Source organism: Haliaeetus leucocephalus, unplaced genomic scaffold (assembly GCF_000737465.1).
Source record: "Haliaeetus leucocephalus isolate CR32 unplaced genomic scaffold, Haliaeetus_leucocephalus-4.0 Scaffold228, whole genome shotgun sequence".
Lineage (NCBI taxonomy): Eukaryota > Metazoa > Chordata > Aves > Accipitriformes > Accipitridae > Haliaeetus > Haliaeetus leucocephalus.
Window position 1 is genome coordinate 5,036,077 of NW_010972664.1, and position 25,653 is coordinate 5,061,729.

The 25,653-nt window shown below is 35.6% G+C and overlaps 1 protein-coding gene across 1 annotated transcript in view; it reads right to left on the minus strand.

Annotated features, from left to right (window-relative positions):
- The window catches only part of GBE1 (glucan (1,4-alpha-), branching enzyme 1), a 171,129-nt gene that overhangs the window by 43,876 nt on the left and 101,600 nt on the right, over window positions 1-25,653 (minus strand). The window contains exons 8-12 of the mRNA XM_010567636.1: window positions 23,149-23,264; window positions 22,780-22,907; window positions 19,354-19,452; window positions 16,389-16,499; window positions 13,282-13,453 (exon numbers count right to left, since the gene is read on the minus strand). Coding sequence (XP_010565938.1) covers window positions 13,282-13,453; window positions 16,389-16,499; window positions 19,354-19,452; window positions 22,780-22,907; window positions 23,149-23,264 — 626 coding nt within the window. The remainder of the gene's footprint in view (window positions 1-13,281; window positions 13,454-16,388; window positions 16,500-19,353; window positions 19,453-22,779; window positions 22,908-23,148; window positions 23,265-25,653) is intronic.

A 25,653-nucleotide genomic window follows, 5' to 3' on the forward strand; every position in this document is an offset into this window, starting at 1 on the left:
AGTAATATGCCTTTTGATAAAAAGCTTTTAAGAGGTACTCAGAGTGTCATTGCACAGAGCTTCTGCCGATTTTGTATTTCACCTACCAATTTTCAGGTTTTAGTATAGAAAATTGTTCAAATAACTAGGAAATCAAAGACCCAGTAACACACTCCAACATTTCCTCATGACTAGCATATTACATATGTAACTCCAGATACGTATCAACCCATACATTAAGAACACCAGTGTGAGGTGTATGTCCATGTGCTGAGCAGCATGGGTTCAAAAACAGAAGCAGAGGATACCTGCTAGACTTCAAACTACTGGTGATGGTTCTTGATTTTTTTATTTAGAAAAGCCTCAGAAGAGCTAAAAAAAGTCTAAGAACTTTCTATAAATAACTTGTTGAAATCACCACGTCACTTCATGCCACCAGCTTTTATGAAGGAAAACACTACTCAGTGTATGTTATTCCTCACCCAAAGCCATCAGGAAAGCGGAAACTATGTATTTTGTTATCTAGCTGCATTTATATTGATGCAAGGTGATCTCACATTATACAGTTAGGTTAGGGACTGAGACACCAAGAGTGAACAAAGTGACCTGCCTGAAGTGACTGGCATATACATGATAGAAAAGAAAAGTATCTTTTTTTACAACTCCAGCTTACTTCCTGAATTTGAGAAAAGATCAAATGGAATTTCTAACATTAAAAAGAAATCTGACCAACTCCATCTGGGGGGCTTCACTGGGAACTGATCAAGTGCTCTTTCTTATTGGCTGGGTGGTGCAGGTGGGAAAGAAGTTGCATTTTGGATGGTGCGTCTTTGTGGCAGCTGGGGAAGGGACGATTCTGAACAAGTGTCTTCATAGTTCAGAATGCTAACTTTTGTCTAGAGTCATTGCCATAAGAAAGGAAGGTATCATGAAGCAAGACTGGTTATCTATCTTAATAGTAATGTTTTTTTCAAGCAACTTTGTTCAAAGGAAGTTAGGAAACAAGTAAATAGTCGTAGATGAATGGTCTAGCACTGTGAATCTATGAGATTCAGTTTCCCAGAAAGAGAGATTCGCCTAGAGCTATTCCCTCTCTTCATTCCATTATACTGTGCCTCTTTATTTGCAGATTACAGCTATCCCTTCCAGTTTTGAAATTCAGCAATTTGCTATATACAGACACAAACATGACAGTATTCATCTTATAGTTGAAACACATTTAAGTTAGCCCTAAGACCTGAATCAGCTGAAGGCATAACAAAGCTGGGAGCCTCTCAAGATACAACTAACTAATCATTTTAGGTCTTCCTTGTGACACCAAGTCAATAGATACAAAATACATTTACACTGGTAAATGAGAATTGGAGCAGAAATTATTTCTAGATTACATTACAGCTGCTTAAAACATGATAAAATTTTCATTTATTTTTCAGGTTTTGAAACAAGTACTTCTGAACTAGCTGTATAAAATAATATAAGCAATCTCATCTAAGTAGCTACCTCCAACTTTTCTTCCTTGAATAATTTTTTACTAAAAGAAAATTTTAACACCTACTGCTCCTTTCTCTACCCCAAAGTTTCATGTAATTGCTGGAATTTATTTTGCATGCATGTATTCATTAATTATTTTAAAACATTATTTCCAAAAATAGGATTTCATTTCACTGAAAGATGTATGCATTCAAAGTACCATACTTCATGCTGTCATTGCACTGTATACAAAGAAGTGATACAGCTTTCTTAGGGCCCAAGCTGAAAATGTATTTCAACCATATTAGGGGGCACATAATGGTTTTTGCACCTTTAAGTCAAAAATTCTTTGTCAAAGGAAGAAGTAAACTTTGATTTCAGAAAAAAAAAAAGCCTGCTTCAATGTCAGAAAAGTGTTGTGTTACACTGTTTGAGGAAAGCCAAATATGTACAAACGGTAAGATGATTTCTCCTCTCCCCCTCCAGCAATGCCATACGGAAATTCAAAACGACAAGAAGTGAAACACAAAACAGAGACAAGAAACCATTAGAGATTACTTGCACAAAGACATTTTGAATTGGACTTATGAAATATTTCTCAGTAATGATTTTTCATTCCTTTGTTTTTTTATTTTAAAAAATAAACTTGCTGAAGTGATAAATGCTTTGCATGGGTCTTCTTTAAAAAAAGGGAAAACAATCCTCAAACAAGTAAAATTACATCTTTATCTGCAAAAAATTATTTGCCAATGTCATTACTCATTCTCTTTTGTTCCATTTCATTCTTTCACACAGCCATGCTATGCTGGTAACTTATTTCACTACTTGTTTTCTTATTTAGGTCTTAAAGGGAACATTTTATTGTCAGAAAACAACATACCCTTTGAAAACCTGATACTGCATGGTAACAGTGGGAGGGAGGAATAGAGAGACAGGACTGTAACACAAGACTAGTAAAAACTTCTTATGTCCCTAAGTCTAGCCTCTTGGTATCTTGGATACAGCTCACATCATCCCTTTATAAACTGGGAGATGAAAAAAAAAATCTTATTACAGAAGGATAGATAGGCTACAACTTCTAAACCCAATATACTCACTACTACTTTCTACAGGCTTTTCTCAATATATATTCCTTGTAGAAATTCTTCTAGCACAAGCATTTCCGTATTTACAGTTAAGCACTGAGGAGGAATGGAACATAAGCCCTTCAGTCACACATCATACTGTTTTCTGTCACTTGTTCAAGAGTGCCTGGTCTCTCAGTATTTTCAACATATTCATAGAAAAGAAAACACCACGAATCAAAATATTACCAAGAGGACATAACATGTAGACAGCTCCTTTATTAAGATAAATTTTATTTATTTTTACTGGCCTCTTCCTGTATTTAAGTTTTTGGAGACAAGCAATAGATTTAGTCCTGTATTGTTATGTCCAGTGTACAAACCAAACAATAGCCCTCCACATAGCAAATGAAACATTAAAAATACAGTCTTTCTGGCCTACAAATATAAATGCAACTACTAAATATGAAAAGGGAATTTCACAATTTTTCTGAAAACTTCAACTATGTCTAGGTTAAACTTCAGAAAATGAAGACTATTTTAAATTAAGAGACTCCCTGCTTCATCATTTTTAATCAAGACACTCCCCTCCTTCCCATAACCATGAAGGCAGGATATCAATAAATAGCTTACTAGCCATAGCCAGTACCATAACAAGAGTACAGCATTATTGATTTTTCATTGATTATGAAACAGGGAGCTGTTTCATAGTCTATGGACTGACTCAAGTCAGGAGTGGATTAATAAGATTACTTCTAAATAATATCTCTAAAAAATGCTAGTTAAGAAGCTACAATGGAAATACCTTGTTTGCAGGACCTGCTCTGAATTTCACAAAAAGATCCAAGTAACTATCCCCACTGAATAGAAGTTCTGCACTTCTGGCCATAAAAAGACTGTGCTAGCACTCGGATTTGTGAATAATCCTCTGGTTTTGTGATGTTCAGTCACTTGTCCTGTTTCTCCTCCTGTCCTGCACTTTTACGTAATACATTTAGAAAGAAGTAGTCTTTTGTATTCAACAAGACATTCTATCTCAAAAGGTACATGTTCTATTCGGGGGGGGATAAAAAAAAAAAAATCTAACAAAATTAATTTTCTGTTCAGCCACAACTAATTTCACCCTCTTCCTAAACTCCCTAATTTACTCCACTATAAATTCCTCCTCTCCCATCTTGAGAGCCGACTAAAATCAGCTCTACATTCATACACAACATTAACCTCATAACACTTAACTCTGATGTAAAACTAAAATAGCTTATTTTCACTGTATTTTTATCGATTTCCATGAGCTCACAGAAATAATTTATCCTGAATTATGTACAGGAATGCATTTTTTTAGTGGGAAAGACAAAGTGACTGTCCTGAGTTAATGGGGCCTGCAGCTCCACTCCAATACTAACCTGATTGCATGCCTCCTCCAACCCCACATTCTCCTGGTCTGTCTTCTACCTTGCATGTGTTTCCTCTCTCCAACAGCAATACATAGCTACCTCTCTTTGACTGCTACTATATAAAAGCATTTTTCCATTAAATCTCTTGACATATGGAAGCACACCAAATGGGTTAGAGCGCTTTCAGAATTTCTTTTTGTAAACCTCAACAAGGTTATAATAAATTACAACAGAAATATGCTCCAAATCAAAGCATGTAGTCTATGCTTCCAGTGATAAATTCTAGTGACATTTGAAGCCTGCATAGTTTGAAATTTCAAACTGAAGATCTCAAAAGACATCAGAGAAAGACAGGTCAACATTTATTAAGGATGTTTTAATATGCTTTACTCTGCAGAATTTACCACTTCTTACGAAAATTTGCAGAGAAAATACCTTGCCCCTTGAAGACCAATGCAAATTCAACTACAGTGTTGTTTAAATTCATATTCTAGTAAACTTCTGAGTGAGCATCAGATTGATGGCCTCAGAAAATTAAGACAACGAGCAGATTTTAAGCTAATAAATAGGGCTTGTGAAAATAAGTTCTTATAAAGACATAGTTTTTAATTCCAATGTCACCACATAAAGTGTTACCTCAGTTTAAATTACACTGATTTGGGGAATTAATGACACTACTGAGATGAACTAATTTCAAATTACCACAACAGCACACATTAAAATTCAAATTGGAATGTATGCCTCAGGATCTATTATTCAGACTTTACTAATACAAAATGTCACCTGCTCAATCATGTCTCAAAATAACAATTCCTTACTGCATAACATGTGGGGTTTAATTCTATTTGGCTCTGCATTGCCCAAAAATAGTCTGAAAAAGAACAACGCATCGCCAAAGGTAGGGTTGCTGATTAACAAATTCTTATGCGTGCTCTTACACCAGCTTACTACAGTTTTGTGTTGCTAAATTACTTGATTGGGACATAAAGGAAAATGTGGTTTGTGTCACCTCTCTCTCTCTCTAAAAGCCAGCCTATAAAGTATAATTGGGAAGAAAATTTTTACTCTTTGGTAGATGGTTTTGGACAAATAGATCCATTTTTCTCTTGGCCATGCAATTGCTGAGCCCCTTCCAGATTACAGAGTACAGACAGACTACAAAAAGTAGAAGTAAAAGACAGCTGGGTGTGGTGAGAGGCCGCTGTAGCTTCTTTTCAGCATTAGGGGTTTCAGAAATAAGTAACTTAAAACAAGTACTGATAAATTATCAGCATCAAAACTGTATGAAGTACAGTGAGCAGTAGGGAGAGAAAAGACAAAAGCTTTACCATAAACAACATATTTACCACTGTTTGAATGGGGCATGCTTAACCTTTTTCCCTCCTCTTACACACAAAGTTCTTCAAGTGATGGCCTTGCACAGATTTAATTGTCAACAGGTAGACTGTTTCTGTAGACATCTGGCATCCAGGAAATGAGTGGCCTCCTGCACTAAGCATGTCAGTAGCAATGCTGATAAACTAGGAAATAAACATTACTTCTCTGTTTTGCGACAAAGCAGAAGCTATGTTCTATGTGAAAACTACATGTTATTACCTGCATTTATTGAAGAAGGTACAACAGAGGGGAAAAAAACCCCAACCCACCAAACAAGCCTACTCTTTCTCAAAAAGGCAAACTAATTATTTTTTGTAATCCAAATGGAGACCTGGATGTTGGATTCCAGTCTCATCTACAGATCAACTTAATATTTACATGAAAATCCAAAAATACTTCTGTCTTCCTTTCAGTTTTGCACCATGTCTTCCAACCAAGGACCCAGACTGTTAGAAGCAGAAGTCTATAGGTTAGCTATAATAAGTACAGTCAACCTATCATTCTGAATACATGCAGTGATGGACCAAATCTTCACATGACCATAAGAAAAACACATACATATCTCCAAGAGTGCTCTGTACTCAGAAGAGGTAACCAGCTAGATAATTTTTTTTCTCTTAAAAAGGAGTTACGAACACAGTCATCACACGAAGACACTTTTACATGCCATACAATGTCAAAGCTCTTCTAAAGCCTTAATGGTTAACAAAGAGTTCATAGGATGAACCAAGCTTTTAAAAATTTTTAGAGTAACTACAGTATGTAACATCTTAAAGCACCTGAAAACTATAGAAACAGAAAACATTCAAAGAGTTTTGTTTGGATCCAAGTTAACTGCAGCATAGAAAGTGTAAGATGACTACACTTAATTGCTTACACACTTAATGAATCATTGAGCAAAGAAACCTTTTTATATACATTTGCATACATACATATAAAACCCAATTTTTAATATATTATAAAATTTACAAAAATTATCACACTTCCATACTAACAGGCAAGAATATTCTGTCCTCTACAGAAATCGTAATTTTTGACCACATCTCACAACTAATCAAAACAGTTCCTTATGTATGAGTATGTGCACTTATATGCACAACTCTCAATAAATTTGAGATACATTTTTAAGACAGAGCTGCTACTACAGTGCTTATATTCTGAATTAAAAAAAGCCAAAAAGCCTGAAAGTGAGGTAAACCTATTGATTTTAAATTTATTTGAATTCAAGGTGAAGAAACTGAAAACAAAATATAATTTAGTCAGAATATTGTAGTGTTTAGATTTATCTTTAACTAGAGAGTATTTTCTTTTTTTCATAAAAGACAGATAAGTAAAACTAATCAATGCCATCTGTATATAATTATAGTTTACCTAAAAGAGTTTCCAAACTTTGTAACTATGGAGAAAAACAAACAAACAAATAATTATGAAAGGACAGAACAACAGCCATGCCCTGTAGAGTTAGAAATCCAGAAGATGTGATAAAAGCTTTTCATAACAATATGATTGTCATAATTTCTGTAATAAATTATGATTCTGAATGCGTGAAAAGAGAAATGCCTCCAAAAACCTGTGCTAAAAGTGTAGTTATAATATATAGTGTCAAGTTATTATATATAGAGGCCTACTAGCATGACTGTTCTTCAAAACAACAATAAAGCAAAAATGAAGGCTGTCATACAAACAGAAATGGAACTCTTGTTTCTAATACAACATCAATATTTGTTTTACAACTTCATTTATTATTCTTTAAGAAGCCCTAACATCATACAAACTATTTTATCAGTAGACCAGGTTGTAGGCACTCACACATGGTGACGGAAAAGATGTTATGAGTCTGAACTGTGAGCTGTATAATTCATACAAGATGCAAGGCAAGAGATGGACTCTTTAAGAAAAAACCTCGAGATATTAGCAGAAGTCTCAGTAACACTATCACTGTGGTTAAATGATGGTACTAAGCATAATAAATAAAAAAATCTGTGGCCTCCAAAATAACTTAACTCAGGTTTAAAAATCAAATCTCTTTATATCAGTGACAGAGAAAAACAGCTAGAAAACTACTCATCCTTCAAAAAAACCCACCTTGTAACTGAAACAAAATGTCACAATGGCTTGATTTACTGCAAATACACTCCACTAATACCAGAATATCTGATACCCTGCACACTTAAGACTTAAGAACAAACTAAGGAAACATCAGCATTACTCTGAAAGAAAAAAGGAGCACCATACACAACAGCTACCTCAATTTAGAGGATTTTTGCTCCTACTCGGGAAAATCCTACTCAGATTTCAATTCATGAACACGATTGCAGCAATTGTTGATTCTTGTGCAGTTCTAAGGATGCTGCTGACTGTGAAGGCTTCTGTTTGAAGGTTCCTGACTTGACAAGCCATAGCACAGACACCAATGCACCACCACGTGTATAGACTGCTGCTAGTAACCGTTTTATTTATGCATTCAAATTACATACACGCAGATATGGAGATTCCTTCCCTACCTTCTCAAGGAGGAAGTACAATCAACTCCCACAACGGTTTTCTAGTATTTGGACATACTTAATTTGTGAAGAGGAGGTGGGACAGAGGGAAAATCAGTTTGTGTGTGTGTGGTTTAGTTTTGAATTATGAGACAGTCTCTCTTTAATTGCTTTTCTCCCAGTCACTCTAATGTGTTTTGAGCAAGTGTAGAAATGAAGTTTGCTTCAATCAACTGTAAATGAACAGCAAACATTAACAGTTTACACCTCTAGACCTTCCAGAAGAGACTCTCAAAGCAATTAGTAAAGCCTCATCTATGCATCTGGATTCTTCCCCCTGCCACTGCCCACCCCAAGTTGTGAGTGGGGTCATACAGGGTACTACGGAACAAAGTTGTAGGTGGTCTTTCACTACAGGACAAGAAGTCTGTGCCAAACTGTAGGTAAGGTTTCACATTACACACTTCTTGTTTTCTACCTTAAAATGAAGATAATTGTTTCTGTCACACTGCCATGAAATTAAAGCACCTGGTAGAACTGGTGGCACAGAAAGCACATTTGCCAGGTATACTAGGTAAGCATATTAAGAAGGATGACTTCAAACTACGTATCCTAGTCTGGAGTCTTTACCAACTGAGCACTTCAAGGTTGTTTATCAAAAGGAGCTGACTTAAGGGAACTAGTTTAAAGTTCTCCCTGGCTCTTGCACAGCCATTTCTTAGATCATGGTCTAGAAAGTCACACTGTAACCAGTGCACAGGAGTAATATGGGTAAGAAAGTGTACAGAAAAAGTGATTTGCTTGCAACATGTGTAAGAAAAGAAAACCCCTTAGGTTTAAGCTAAATATCCTTGTTCCTGATAAAATTTCTTTTTATCTAGAATAAATAGAAAAAGAAGTATTTCAGATTCTGTTTTAACTAATATTCTCATTTATATTGTAAGTTATGTTGTATCATTTTTATTTCAAATCCTTATTTCATATTCTTAAAGTAAATCGTACACACATTTCCCACCCTGATATTGGTGCTACTATACAGTTTTTGCACCATTCCTTTTCTTGTTTGTCAACATATTTTCACAAGCCTTCTGTTCACAAAATCCTGCAGTTTAAAAAAAAAAAAAAAAGTTTCTTTCTCCAAAATACTCAAAGGAATAGATGATGCATAGCATTTTATTTTATTTTTAAGGCCAAAGAGAGAACAAGGTCTCATCATACCAAACCATTAGAGAAGAAACTGTTTAAGCACATCAAAAAAACCCCCTAAGTGTAGAGAAAGTAGATAAACTACTGTGTAAATGACCTAACAAGGAAGCTTTACAGATGGATTTGATATTAGTGAAACAGAGGTAAATGTCAACCCAAACATTAACACCATCAGTCAATGCTCATGATTGCAAAAAATGTTCTAGTTATTGCAAATCATTTTCTAGTTTATATATATATATATATATATATATATATATATATAAATATATATAAAAGTTGTTTCTCAGGGAGAGAGACCTAGTCTCTGGAGTTCTAATTAAGAGTTGTTTTACTATAGAAAAGTAATGAAAAATAGCGCTAGAAGTTCATGTAGGAACTAATCTTCATTTAAATCAATAGATTTGAGTTTAAGCCAATTTAAAATGAAGAAGGAAGCAAGAAAATGATTGTTAGCAAGCTGAAAAGCAAGACCCTACAGTGGCATAAAACAGTAGACATTTGTGCTATAAAGGATTCCAAGGACGTAATATGCTATTTAAGGGCCCTTGGGCTGCATCTTTTGTCTATTCTAGGACAGAAACCAGCTACCCTTGTTTGTCTAAATCTAGATAGACAAGCAGATGTATCTTGCAAGGTAAAGAGGGAACACGGAAGCAAGTTCACTGAAGAACTGACAGAAACCCTGTGGGACTGGGAAAGAGCTATGCAAGTGCAGGGCACAGGCAATGAGCAAGAGGAAAAAAAAAATAAGGGGAAGAAACAATTACAGTTGTCTGCAGCTTTTCTTCAGGGAAAGGATGGAAAATGAAGCCAAAGGAAAATGAAACAATGTACAGACAGAACAGTTTTGTAGTGGTAAGTTCAACTATTATTTTCAGGAAGTATGTGATAGTCTTTAAACTGAAGTTCAACATTGTCCAGTTGGTAACAACAGTGGTTGCTTTATTTTCAAGGTGAGATCAGAAGGTTTGTGTAGTATTGTAGAAGTCTTATAACAACTTCTGTTAGTCCTTATTTAGCAATTGAGGAAGTAGACTCAAATCTTAAGCCTTTTTGTTATTTTGTAGGGGATTAAATTGACAATAAAGAATTTTAGTCAGATACAGGGGTTTTATTTTGGATTTGTTTTCAAAACTTCATATTAGAGAGGGCAAAGATCTATGTCTCCAAGTATTTTTCCACATACATTTCTGGTTTAAATTAAGTTAATATTAGATGCATATTTATTTCAATAACAGTATGACTACAAAAAAAATACTTGAGTATGAATAGAGAATTTTCTCTATTATTTCCAACAATAAAATTACTTCCACTATTTAATATAGGCACACACTGTGAATGCTTAGGGCTTTCTCTTTAAGTGTCATGTAAGTTCAGACAATCAGATGTGTACTATGTCAACATCTTCATTGAAGCTTAGCTGTGGCAGAGGAAACCCTTAAAGAAGCATCACCTGTGCCCCTACTAAAGCATTGTGCAGAAGAACTTGTAATTTTCGTGATTTCCTGAAGTTGAATGACATCTTCTGACCACTACTGGCCAGTCTCAGTACTAAAATCTCTTGTCTTAAAACAGGAGTTGGGTTGAACAAACTACAGCTGCATTAGGATTGTTACTCCCTACCTGCTTTGAAAGCAGAGGATTTGGACACAGCGCAAGTTTCAAAACAATTGCTACTTTTTTTACTATTAAACAAACTGGCCTTCCAGAGTGTTCATTCACTACAGCAGGACGTTTATCATTGTCGTGCTCATTTTCAGCCAAGCATATGGAGGTTTTCGCTTTCTAGGTTAAGTCTTCCATGCCAGATGGGCCCATGAAGCCCTGGAGAGTACTTGCAAAGCTGCACAGAAAACTGAAACACAGACCAGAAGAAAGAATGCTCCCAATGGTTTGTGTTACAAGTGAACCAATTTACTGAAATGACAAAACTTTCCTATTCACATTTAAGTTTGCATACATCACTGATTGCTTATACTGGGATATATGCAATTGAGAAGGAAAATAAAAGCATTCAGTGAAAATTAAACATCAAGAAACATGAAAAATAATAACAACTTCATGGGTTTTTGCAGTGGTTTCTTATAGATGCCTGCAAGAAGAACAGAGAATCATCCAGAATGAAAAGTGAGAAACATGGGAGAAAGCCACAATCAGTGTTAGGTGCTCAATGGGGTACAACTTCTCTCAACCAGAATCTCCTTGCATGGATGGAGTACAAATGATACTCCAACATAGGTGTAATTAAATATTATTCAAGATCTTTAAAGCGAAATTCCAGTATACATTTGAGAAAACAGATTTCCACTCCTCATACAACATATTTTTAGAAGTTGTTTGTTTTTCCTTAAGGTGAGCAAAGCATTGAGAAAGCAGTATGTTGCTTTGGTGTCTTTGTTTTCAGAAAAAGAAGGTACAAGACATTTATGGAAGGACCTAGGGAAGCACAGAGGCATGTGGAGTGCCTTTTCCAGATGTTGTGAAAGGAGATTTCCACTCCTCCCCCCAGCCCACAGGAGGCTTTTCTTCCTCACTCTTGGCATTCACTCAAAACTGAAAGTTAAAGAATTAATTTGTCACTGTATTTGCTTAACTACATAGCATGCTGCCATGTGCATTTTAAGTACACCAGATTGCAAGCATTCTGAATTTATATGCTTTCTCCTCCAACATTTATTACAATCTTTTCACCTTTTACATATAGCAAACTATAACATAGTTACCGAAACATTTGTAGTACTCAAGGATACGCAATATTAATTGCTCAATCAACCTGCATTGACACACTGGATTTAACATGCCACGTTGAATTACTGATCATTTTTCTAACCTTACCAAGTCAATCTGGGCCAGAGACATCTGCAGTTTAGGTGGCGCATTTTTTAAACACCTGCTTCCTTAACTATTGTAGTATCACTAGTTTGAACAGAAGCGCACACATCATACCTTGCACATTTTGGTGCCTGAATACACACATAATAAATATTTATTTCATTAACTCTTTTTCACTCTTGGGAAAAATTTCTGCATTTTATTGAAAGCAATAGTTTTGCTAGTATACCATATACTGAATTGATTTGTTCTGTACTTAAGTTGCTTTAATTGTTTTTAAGAAAACCCACGAATATAGCCTTTTTTGAGCGTTCTTCTAATACCAAGGAGAAAAACATATATCAGTACAGACATGCTTAAATCAAATGCCACCATTGCCTTATTAATATTCTCCATTTTTTTAATTAGAAAAATGTATTTTAAAATACACTATCAAGGAAGAAGAGCAATATACATCCAACAACCCCCTTTAACTTGATAATACAAAACATTTAACAATAGAAGTTGAAGGCAGTATTAAGCTAAAACTTCTATAATTTTCAAGTGTTTTGTTGTCAGAAAACTGAGATGGTCATTTACAGCATGATTTCAACCTTTTTGTCCCCATGAGACAATCACAACTGCTACACAGAACTTGTCACACCACATTACAGAACTATGATTTTTACTATAAAGGATTATTTTGCAAAGAAATTAAGGAATGAATGAATATCATGAATAGCATAAAGAGCATCAAGCATAAATAGCTTCAGCATTTTGTATAAAACTAAGAACAACATTCAACTTTTAAGATGACTACATGGAACTGTAACTTGCTGATTAAATGAGATTAACTATTGGAAGCAATGCAAAAGTTGTATTTTACAGCTTATGAAGAAAAAGAAAGTATTGCTAACCCTTACTATTTCCCCGCTTCGATAGCAGGATGTGCCTGTCTCTGTGATTTGCCCTTGTCTCCCTCATTAAGCCCCTGCTCTTGACTAAGAAGCAATGAAACATAATTCAACTGATGCCAGATTACTTCCTGACAATAACTGAAATAAGCACAGAGCTATCTTTAGTAAATTTACTGTTACCCTAAAAAGTTTAGGAGAGTAGAAGAACAGAGATGAAAGACAACCCAGCTGTGTAAGGCAAGGTTCACCACCTGACAAACTTGCAGAACAGCAATTAAAATACTAGTCTGAGTTGTAAATCAGAGTAATGTGAACTAAAGCTTACCACATTTTTAAAAGTTATTTCTCTTACAATTAGGAACCCCATTGATTGTATTTTCTTATCTTATAATACATCTTACAGACAGAAAAACAATGCATATTACCTTTTGTACTAAATATTTATAAAAGCATTTATGCTCCAAACTTCAGCATGGTGATAAATACTGTGGATGTAAGATCATGTCAGACTGTTTTATTTCCCTGCCAAGCTTTCTGTAGATGAGAAAATGAAAGACTTGTTCCTAAGGTTACTTACCCATGAAGTTCAGATAGCTCTCTCCTCCAAGTGCATGAGTAATGAGACGAATCATTTTATGAAGCTGTATTCCACGATCAATAACTGGAGTAAGAGGCGAGAGCACACTCATGTTTGTATACATCTCTGCATCCATCAGTCGAAACGCCAATGTCTTATCACCAACAAGTGCCTATAACAATTCAAAAAAAAAAAAAAAGTGAAGAAAACCCTTGGGTATACTAGAAGTGTTTCTAATACATTTTTTTTAAAGCAGTCACTCTATCATAAAGGGAGGACTTGGAAGACTGGCGAGGAGTCAAGGACACGGCTTGGTGTGCATGATCTGGTCTCTATTCACAAAGAAAACATCCTGCCACCGCTGACGATCATGAGGTCACAGTGACTCTAACCTTCTAATTACTATAACTTTGTATTGTGTTACGTGTAGTCACATGGGTGTGACATATATAATCTGCTGCCAAAAACAGAAAGTATGTAAACTGATGCAGGAACGTCCTGGAGCTGAGCCTTGACTGGATGCCAGACCCGACCGTTTGTTTTCCCCTTACAACCCTCCACACGGTTACTGCGGCTCCTCACATTGATTGGAGTACGAGTATGTGATCAATAAACTAATAGCTGTCTAACCCCTGTTGTGGTCCTACATTTCACCTGATGGGTTCAAACTGCTCGATTACTCCCAAGAACCTTTTTGCCTACAGATATCAAATATGACATATTAGTGTCAACTCCATATGCCACAAGTGACCTACCATTTTGGAATTTTTATAGAAAACACAGAAAATAAGAAAGCAAACATCTCAGTTCCTGGGATGTACAAATAAAGGGCTATTAACAACACTCCTGATTTAAAGATGCAGACTGAATATGAAACACTCATTTATATGCAATCAAGAATGTGATTGGTTTTCTGTGATTTCACACAAGAGAAAAACAAACTAGTAATTATGTCTAAAAACAGTGACTGAATTACTAACTTGCTAGTGCTTACTGTTACTCGAGAAAGGCCACACAAATGCTATGTAACAAGGATTATTGTAATATATTAGCATGCAGGTAGTTGAAAACATTTTGGAGCATTTGTATGCAAAATAGCTATTTTTTATTCAATTAGCCCAATTCTCACTTTATATTCTAACATGAAAACTCACTAGATTCCAGAGGGACAGATGAGTTGTAAACAGGTCTAGCTGAAAAGCACCATCATCCTTTAGTTTTCCAACTAGCAGTGTAACAGCATATATAGATGATTCCCTCAATAAAAAACTATCTTTTAAAAAAAATAATTCCTATGCAATGATGGCAAGACTGAAGACTGCAGTGAACATCTCTTCTCTGGACTCAGAATGTGACATTTGTTAGTATTATTTAGTATCCCCTAATCGTTCTATTAGAAGATAAATGTTCCCTCTTCATGTTTTTTATGCCAGCCATTTTTATAAACCATTATCCTTCCCCCTTCAGTGATCTCTCTTCTACCCTGAAGAATCTTAGTGTATTTAGTTTTCTTCTTATGAAAACCAATCCACAACTGCTATTATTCTTACCAACTCTCTCACAGCATTTTTTCCAGTTATGCTGTATGTCCTTTGATATACAGGACCAAATCTGCCTCCAACATTCAAGGTGCACACAAACCATGAAAGACTACAGTGGCATACTGATTTTGCTCTTTGCTCCCCATTCCATTCATAATAATTCCAGTACTGTATTTGCTTTTTTGAAAGCTATTAGCATTGAGTTGCTGTTTTCACACAAGTCATAACCACGAGGCCCTGTTGACTGATAATAGTCAGCTTGTAGCCCATTACAACATATAAGAAACTAGAATCGTTTCAGCCCTTCATGTGCATCACTTCAAGTATCTTCAGACTGAATTTTATCTACACTCCCATTTTGTTTTTCTATCCTACTTTTCACGTATCATCCTGGTGTACATCTGCAATAGTCTTTTTTTTTTTTTTAAATTCAAAACAAATAGATCTTCTCAAGTATGAGATTCTAACCCCAAAATACATAGTGATATGGAAAACAACTCAATTGATAAAATCCAGCATGAAATAAAAGAACAGCAACCGTAATATTATATGTCATGCTTTAGGATGAAGAATCAGCTTTTACAAAAGCAAATAATCACAGAATAATATGCATTTCTAAGTAATACCTGAAGTTCTTTACCAGGAATAGGACTCTTCTCTCATGCCTTAAGTGAATACTGTGTAACAGTCTCTGAGATAAGAATGTAAATAGGTACACAAAATGAAGAGGATAAACTCAAAATTCTCTTTTTTAAAATAAAATATAGGCCTTGTTTTGGACACTTCTGTTGACGTTTATTATAGAAGGTATAGGAAATAGAGTATCAACCTCTATTACGTAGAGGAAAGTTGAAGGTAGGTTACTTAAAAAATAAAAGCAATTTTCTAACATTTTAAATACTCAACCAATGTGTTTTCTGATTCTTCAGATACAACCATTACAAAGATTGTGGGAGGTGAGTATTATCCAAACTCATCATTACTTTTTCATTTTTCTGTATACAGAACCATTACAATTGCTGTGTTTTGAACCAAACTGTTAAAGAATATTTCATTTAGATCTCAAAACAGGATGTTTGCAATACTTTCAGAGAGGAAATATATTCTTGACGGGAATACAACAGCTGGAAACACTGATTCAGTGAACAAATTTGCTAAATTGCAATATTGTTTATGCTTGTCATAAATAGTGCTCCAGCTTACTTTATGGAAACCAGATTTTCAAAAGTATGGATTATATGCATTCATATATCCTCCTATGTCCTATGACAGGCAGGCAAACCAAGAAGCTGGGACTCATTTCTTAAAAACAAAACTGAAAAACAACACCACCCACACGCTCCAAGCAGGATTCCTTAATTAAAAAGAGGGATCAAAACAAAACAACAAAAAAAGCCCACAAGAAAACCCAACCAAAAAAACCAAGCAGTAGTCCAGATCTACTTATCTCTGAAATTGTTGCCTATCCTTCTCAACTCTGCCTCATTTTTAAAAAACAAAACCCACCAAACCTCTAAACCTCATCTTTTACTTGTTTAAATATAAACAAACAAACAGATAAAATACCTGGTCATGACTCTCTGCATATGCAATGTATTTTTCTTCATACCGTCTGTTTGTTAATGTATGCACAATATTGCCCATATTCCAGTCTTCATCTTTCAGCTCCTTAATTATCTGCAGAAATAAAGGAAAGATCATTGAAAAGTTATTGCTATTTTAACTAACAGCAGATTACTACCTTTCTTCATTATCTTGGCACAGAAATTTCTAATGGATTGTGAACTGTATTACTTTAACTTCTGTTCCCAAGTTTTGAAGTGATGAGTTTTCTCTGATAATACAAAGAGATTTTTTCTTTTCAACTCCACTACAGAAATATAATAACTAGAACACTTTGCTTCTCCTGTACTTCCACGTATAAGCATGGACAACAGGACTTGCCTTCTATCATGTGAATCCTCTGATACAGCAGGCAATGTGATTGATAGGAGCTGCAAGAAAGCACTGAACCAGAACCTGGGAAGAAATATGCGGGCACAGATCTACCTACACATGATATTGAAAGTCCTGTATTTCAAGCAACCCTGGCATATGGCAGCTTCTAACTATAGCTTAACCACTGGGATGTGTGGTGGAGAATGGATCACTGCAAGATAGCACTGTGCTATTGCCATGAAGTACACAATAACATATGAGAAGGTGCTTAGCGCAGGGACTTGCACGTTGCCCAATCTGTGAATTGCCAGTCAGTTCCAAACCACTTTCAATGCCAAAGCTTTGTAATACAAAAAAAGCTTTACATTTTTTTGCCATGCTAGCTCCTGGTTTTTAGCAATTTAAATTAAATCACGTCAATAGGAATTTTCTGCCTCATATGATGCTATTTCCTCCCTCTTCTAAATCTAGTCCAATTTCAGTGTTAGTCTTTTCTTTTTTCTATAGTACTTTATAGACCTCCATTGATTGCTACAAATTAAATACATGTACATAAATATATAGACATAAAAATAAAAGTGATAAAAAGGCAGTAACACTGAAATGGCTGATATGATGCTGTAAAATTTAACATTCTGACCATAACTGGTCATGTATTCCTAAACAGCCTTTTTTGGGGGGGTGGTAGGGGTCAGGTGGGTTGACTCCATAAATTCTGGCTCTGAACACATTCAGGACCCTATGCAGCATCATGTTATGTACTACGTCTATCTTTAATCTGAACTAGTATAGCCACTGTTATGACAAACAGCTTATCTTACTTTTACAGATCCCTCAGAATTAGTTCATGGAACCCTGAAGATCCTTCAGGTTTGAAACTGATTTTAGGAAGTTGCCTAGAAAACTTGCTATTAACAGGTACCTACTTAATAGCTGGACAGAAATGACAGCAAGCAGTCTAGGACAGTTTGATAACAGCTGATAGACTTGGTTTCTAAACTTTTCCCTTCCAATCATTTCAGCTTTTTTTTTGCCTCAAGAAATTTTATGAGCTACATGCATCACCTCTTTCTCTAACTCAAGGTCTTCTGCTGTGGTTGCTTATTTGCAGTTTCCTTAGCTAGAAGCTTCCTGCCTGCATCACCCTATGACCTTGTACAATCAACATATTCCTATATAACCGGAGTCTGCTGGGAAACAGCCTAGACTATCATAGCTGAATTTACACCCAACATCCCATCAGTGTGCTAACCATCCACCTCCTGTCCCGTGTTAAGCACATGCTTAGGCTGCAAGATATTTTTTCCAGTTAAAGAACGGAACTTACTGCAGAATAGGTACATTTCTTCCCCGAGTATTGCAAATTAAAATAAGCAGACCATATCAGAGATTGCTAAATTAGATTATCCATCTTTTGCCCTTGTAAAATTCTACAATCTGCTTTTTTCTTTGTAATATGAACTTGGCCACTCGCATTTTGCCCATCTAGGAAATTACTCATCTTTGCCCTTCCTAAAGTGTGGTAAGGAAGTTGAAGGTGTAAGGAAAAAAAAAAAAGCCATCACAACGAGATGTTTCTTGATACTACAAAAATGAGCCCTCGATGCATTCCAGGATCTAAATTACATGCTCCAAAGTTTAATGATGCTGTCCCTGTTGGAAAAGCTGACAAGTTTGTCTTCTGAACAAAAAGAGGTTTGAAAACTGTTTTTCAATCGGTTCTCCACCTCCTAGTTACAAAAAGTGAAAGATGCTGAAGATAAGTTAATTTGGGTTTATTTTAAGCTACTCATTATATTTATTGAAGCATTAATGGCCATATAAAACATTTATTGTTTTCCAGATCATGATGATAGCCTGAGGGATTTGGATGCAATCTTCTATTTAATTGAAAAACATTCTCTAAAACATCACTAGAAGCCTTTTGAGATTATTTAGTGTTTTATTCCTTTTCTTGTGATCCTCTGTAATAAGGAAAAAGGTGATTTAATTCCTTATCATAGTCAGTATTTATTAGTATATTATTGTTCTTGAAGAACGTTTACAGATTTTTATATTTTTATTATTCTTTTTGTTACCCCACTGTAATAACTGCTGGTGTTTGTATAATTCACTTGCATTTACTTTGGTTAAACTTTAAGCTCTACCTATGTTCAATGTCAATTACTATGCCCAATTTCAGGAGGGTTCAACGCATGTTTTCAGTGTGGAGTTTTTTTTATATTTATATGCATATGGTTAACTACTTATCTACCTGTTCACATTCAATATAGACTATCCATTCTACAGCTGTTGCAAGATACAGGTTAATGCAAACACAATGAGTCTACGTGTATTGCACAAAGAAAACATATCAGCTGAACGGAAAGAATAGCCCCTGAACTTATCACGTAGGTTTCAGAAGATGAGTATCTGACAGCTCTCATTTCAGCCACTAATACCTGTACTCAAGCCTGTCAGAATTTCTTTTAATAGGACATTAACAGAAGAGAGAGTAAAATTTGTCAGTAGGATTCAGAAGTGGCTTTGTGTATGCACAGACAGAGAAACATCCCACTTTGAAAAGCAGAACATATTTTTTAAAAGTTCTCACCTGTATCCACTTATCTGGAATAGCCATGGCTAGTCGATAATCAAAACCCCCTCCTCCCTCTGCAACAGGACGACAAAGAGCTGGCATTCCAGAAACATCCTTAAATAAAAAAACCCACAACATAATTTGCATAGCATTGCAATTATTATTTCAGATTTTCTACCGTACGATAATACTCGTATACAAATACTCTGTAAACTATAAACAGCTTCACAGATTGACCTGGGTAAGGGAGAAAAAAATAAAAACATAAAAATCAGCGATTACTACACTCACATTTGCTGTTTGAATGCAAAAGTTCCAGGAAAAAGCATTATGACTTTTCTCATCAAATACTCTAGTACAAAATATTTTAATAGAGTAGATATTTGAGAGGGAAGAGAGCTCAGTAGATGCAGAATTTGAAATAATTAGCTCTCTTGAGCTCCAAGTAATCAATAGAAAGTAGAAAGTAGTCAATGAAAGACAAATTAAACCTTCATTTTGTTTATTGATATTTTGCATAAAGAATGGCATAAAAATAAAAGGCTGAATATAAAGTACAGTAAGGAAGAAACATACAATCTCTACTCTTTTCCTAAATGCACAAAACCAAAACTATTGATCCAGCTAGCCCTGGAAAGTGACATGCTCTTAACTGCATAATTTTCCAGTTTCATATTGATGGAGGCTGATCATTCTTAAATTCATAATTCAAAGTTCTTAAAATATTTATTTCACCATTTCATTAGGCAATTACGCCACATAGCATTCTTTTTCTAAAGTTAGCTTATCTGTATAGAAAATGCAAATCTCCAGTAACTGCAAAATATCTATCAGTACTCAATTTTATTAACTTATGTCAGTGAGAAGCCATTCCACCACAGTCGTTATGGGTTAACATACACCTCTTGTGTCTACTCAAGAGAATTTATGGAATTAAATTCTGACTAGAACCAGGGCTTAATTAGGAAGCTCATTCTGGTTTTCTGGATTCAATCCAGTTTTCAGTCCAATTGCTGCATCAGACTAGCGAAAAAGATATTTGCACTTGAAGTTATACATATATACAGATACCCTCCCCCCCGCCCCCATACTGACATAAGTGAGGAGACCAACCACATCATCATGAAGATCGTGGATGGCATCCTGGAGGTAGAAGGCAGGGCTGCCATCCAGAGGGACCCTGACTGGCTGGAGGAATCCATCAACAGGAACTCAGAAGTTCAGCAAGGGTAATTGTCAAATCCTGCCCCTGGGATGGACGAACCCCTGCATCCATACAGGCTGGGGACTGAGCCAGCAGCCTGCCCTGGCAGCAGAGATGGCCAGCAGCATCCTGGGCTGTATGAACAGCAAAGCCAGGAGATCAAAGGAGGGGACTATCCCCCTTTACCCAGCAGTCATCAGATCACACAGGAAACTGCATCCACATTCCACATGTTGTACATACCAAATAATGAAGCGGAAATTCTTTCCAAACTTTTAGATATTCTAAAAGGAAGTTCAATAGCTCTCCTAAATCAGTCAGAAAGAATACAAACAGACTAATACTCTCCAAGTTATGCAGGACAAGATGACCTGAAACAAAAGCCCTTCCCTGTGATGCTATGATGCCTACCTGGACAAGGTCTGAGACTGAGATTTAAGTAGCTCCCATCTGCTTTAGTCACAATTTTGAAAGCCAGATTTTGGGGAAGTAAAATGCCAAATTAAATACTATTTATATCTATCTATATCCACAGATTTTACCAGAACACTAAAGAAAAATAAAATAAAATTCAACGATAGTTTGTGTAGTATATTTTCCACCAACTGTAAACAGCCAATGCCAAAGCATTTGTTCAGACCTTAGTTTGAAATGAGCTGCATTAAAAAAAAAAATTAAAAAAATGACATCAGTAGGGGTTTTTTTTCCCCGTTTGTTTTTATAAGACTTCAAGCATAATGTAATTTTACTTAACATTTTTTCTTCTCATTATACAAAACTTTAACCACAGCTTTATTTAGAAGGTCAAAATGAAAAATAAGCATATAGTCAGTAATACCAAAAAACTTAGTAATTTCTAAGACAGTGAATATACAGAATATTAAAAAGCTTTAAAAATTGTCAGTTAAATAATTAAGGAATATATTATAATTAGTTATGGCTAGACAAAAACTTTTTTCTTATGTGGCACTCATTCCATCATCATTGTAGGCAAGCAGACATTCTTCATTGCTTTTTATAATTTTCAATTATGTCAGTAGTTTCTCCTTCTGAAATTCTCCTTTAACCATGCAGTACATTGATCAATTCTATATTTTGTGTAGTGACGCCCCCAGGCAGAAAATGATGTATTGAAACTGAAGCAGTTTTCAACTCAAGCAAGAGAAATGGAAGACACATCTTATTAAAAAAGAACTCTTAAGCCTGGCAATACAAGCAGACTGAACTCAGAATTTCATTGGTAGGAATGCTTATAACCTAAGACTACATAGAAAATGAACAAACTTCACTTCAAATAAGCCTACAGCTCAATGAAACCACCTCAACTTTACTAGTGACTGCTCACCAGATGCTGTTTCTGATAGCTTGTCATTAAGCTTTTAGCAGTGGTTGTCTGTAACATAAAATTTCACCATAAGTAAGAAATGAAGTTAAGCGGTATTTCGTTTTCTGAAGGCAAGTAGGGAAATCTTAAGCAATACAGAAATTTTTATTAGAAATCCATATAGTACCTAATGATATCAGATAGATGCAACCTTTTCTTTTTAATGAAAAGAATTATTTAAGCATAGTAACAGAAAAATCCTCAAGGTTTACATGAACTTCTCTTTTAAAGAAAGAGAAAATATCAGTGAAAATGTACCTATTCATAGAACTTTAATGTTCTGGTGTTTTTTACTGTTCACAATTCCATGTGCCTACAATAATATTTTCCTGTCAAAAAAGTTTATTTGATCTCAATCAAGTAATATAGTCTATTTACTCCCTCGGAAACCTGGAGAAACTTAATACTAAATTTAAATTAGCATACGCATTCAACATTTGTCAATTTATTGAATTTATTTTGAAGGGGAATTGTCAATTATGCCAATGTAATTCAAAATATGCAAAACCACACTAGGGCTGTTAATCTTTAGTACCGTTAATCACTAGTGACAAATGGCAATCATGCAAAAGCAATAACCTAACAGAAACAAATCTCATTACAAGTTCGAGGAGATGAAGGGAAAAAAAAGAAAACCCCGCATTAATTAAAGACCCATTATTGCAGAGAAAATTCCCAAAGTGCATATTCCAGTTGTTTTTCCCCACAAGGCAAAGTCTGTCCACTAATTAACATTTCTCAGCTCATGTCACTTGAGTGCCTGAAGTGTGACTTGATAATTAACAGGAAATTCACATCCCAAAGCAAACTAATCAATATTAATGTCATTGAGGATGGCAAATTCTGATCTTACCTCTGCTATGGTTATGCATTCCGGATGCAAGAAATTAATCATGTGGTTGGCCAGCATTAGGTAACACAAAGCGTCTTCATCCACATGTAGGCCAAAATATTCATTGTAATCTCCACTGAATGCTGTGCCTAGTAAAACAGGAAGTTTTAAATGCAACAGTCACTTTTTTAAAAAGACACAGATACTTTGCAATACGCAATTTTATAAATACCAAATTTATTCATAATTTCAGATCTATCCATATAGCAGCACAACAAGATATTAGCAAACCTGGAACTTTTGGAGCATTCAGTGAACTTTACAGCACTATTTCCACACCAACCGAGCTGCAACAGGACTGCTGTGATTGGAGCTGATTAAATTACTCACCAATCCCATGATGGTGATACAGCATAGATGTAACACCATCAAATCGGAATCCATCAAAGCGATAGTCTTCAATCCACATTCTCAAATTAGACAGAAGGAACCTCAAAACTTCCCAGCTGAAATAACATTAATGTATTTTGTAAGCTTTAGAAACCTTGGGATCAACTAGAGTTCCTTATACCATATTCCCCACTTGCATATACAGTACTTGTACTGAGCATTTTACCATTTTAATGGCATCTTCCCCATATTTCATTAGCTTTCCTAAAAAGTTTGTTTTTCACTGCACGTAATTTTAAGACTGCAGACAGGGGTTTAGGAAAAGTTGTCAACTATTTATATAGACACCTAATAGGTTAGTGTTTGAACACATGTACTACATTTTAGTACTCATACTTGACACCGTACTTTTCCTTTGCCTCTCTCAAGATGGTTATACTCTACGGGAAAAGATATTACAGAAATGGAAAGAAAATTATAATAGGTAACATTTAATTCCCAAGATTTTATGGATTTACAGCAATTTCTAGGCATAATAAAAGTTGAAAAGCTGCCATCACCCACTCCCCTCCCCAATTATTTACAAATCACATGTCAACAGTAGATTATCAAATCACCTACTGTGTTGCAAAATTACATGTTTAAAGAGTAAACCAACTTATGGAAGTTGAGGAGATTTTTTTAAATTCAGAACAACAGGAATGGGGTATCACACACACACAAAGAAAGCGTGGACAGGAAATAAAAAATATAAGAGGTTCCAAACCAAGTAAGCATGTGGAGGCATTTGTGAACTAAATTCATATCAAAGAACAAAATAGTTTCATGAACAGTTTTCCTACTATTCATTACCTCCTCTCCCAGGACACTGGTCTCAGTAGCTTCAAAAGACCCCATATCTTGGTTTCCACTGTTGACCCTCTGTACCACTACACTCTCTGCCACCCTCAGCACGGGCTGCCTCAGCTGCATCTGCTGCAAGCTATGGCTCCAAAGAGCCCACCCATCTCCATCAGCCAACCATGTGAGGTAGTTAAACTTTTTTTGCCCACGTCTCCAACACTTACCAATGCTATGATTTCTCTCTAATCAATTTCCCAAGATAGCACAACTATGACCCTACTTACTACCAAGTTTCTGTCAGAGAAGAATGCAAGCTACATGGCAGCATACAGGGTCTCACCAGTGACCCTCTGGCGGGTGAGATGGAAGGGGTACACACCTAGCACAAACCACATCAGTCAGCATCACTGGTACAATTTACCCATGCGTGTAGTTGGCATAAGGCAACGAAGGAAACCCTTTCAACATTTCACTTTATTTAACAGATGTTGGAGACAGTAGACTTATGAGGCAATTATGACACAAGGAATAAACTCCATTTTGACAAAACAAATGTCCCTGCCTTCCTTCCTCCAAAAAACTTCATGAAGAGTGCTTTAAGTCTGGAGTTAGTGGTATTACATAAAAAGACGGGGAGGCTGTGGACACACTACAAAGCTGGTAAAATCCTGATCTCACCAAATAGTCAGTTCTTATTTACTTCAATAGGATTATAGTATTTCTCCTTCTCTTTGCATGTACCACACACAGATGTACACTTGTGCATATAAAGACAGAAATATTACCAAACCCTCTAAATTTAGGAAAAGCAAATCAGTTCAATGTAAATTGCCTCAGTTCAATACCTTTTCTGTGCATGCATTACATGACAGATTTTTTTGTTCCATCCCCGTGTTCCTTCTCCTTGCCCCAAATCATCCAATTCACAATAGAACACTATACTAGGAAGATCTCAGGAGCTTGTCTACAGAACCTTTTATATATTTGTTATTTCTCAGGTGAGATGATTTGCAATGAATGAACAATTTATCTCAGAGAGAGAATGGTATCAAATAGAAAGGTATCGAAAGTCCTACAAACTGGCAAGCTGGTCACAAAATACAACTTCATGCAAATGCTCGCTGTATCTTTTTCTGACCCAGCATCAGATTTGCAGAAAGCTATTTGCTGCAAGCTAAACGCTGTGAGCAAAGTCAAAGCAGTAGCTGTATTGCAATAAAAATACTATCTCACACAGATAATGCATGTACAAAGAGTAGATTAATTGCTACAAGCACCAGCCAGACTTAAAAGTTATTTCTCCTCATTACATCCTGCTTGACTTCATAACCTTAAAGTCCTTAGGATGGTGAAGAGGATTTGTACATTTGTAAAACATACTCAGAAGAGCCAAAATGGATAATAAATGTAATTTTTTCCACCTTTGTTGGCACTGAAGATTGATCTTTGGAAAAAGATGGAGAAACAGTAAGAAAAATTGTAATGACTTTTACATGAAAAAGTGACCACAGATAAGAACAAACAAGATGGATTTGTTGAACCAGAAGATTAGTTAGCAAATTCATGAGATCGAAAACCTGAGCAGGAGCAGCAGATGTTTTCCAACCATCTGATTGCACATGAGAGAGAAGATTGTAAATAAACAAAGAAACAAACAAACAT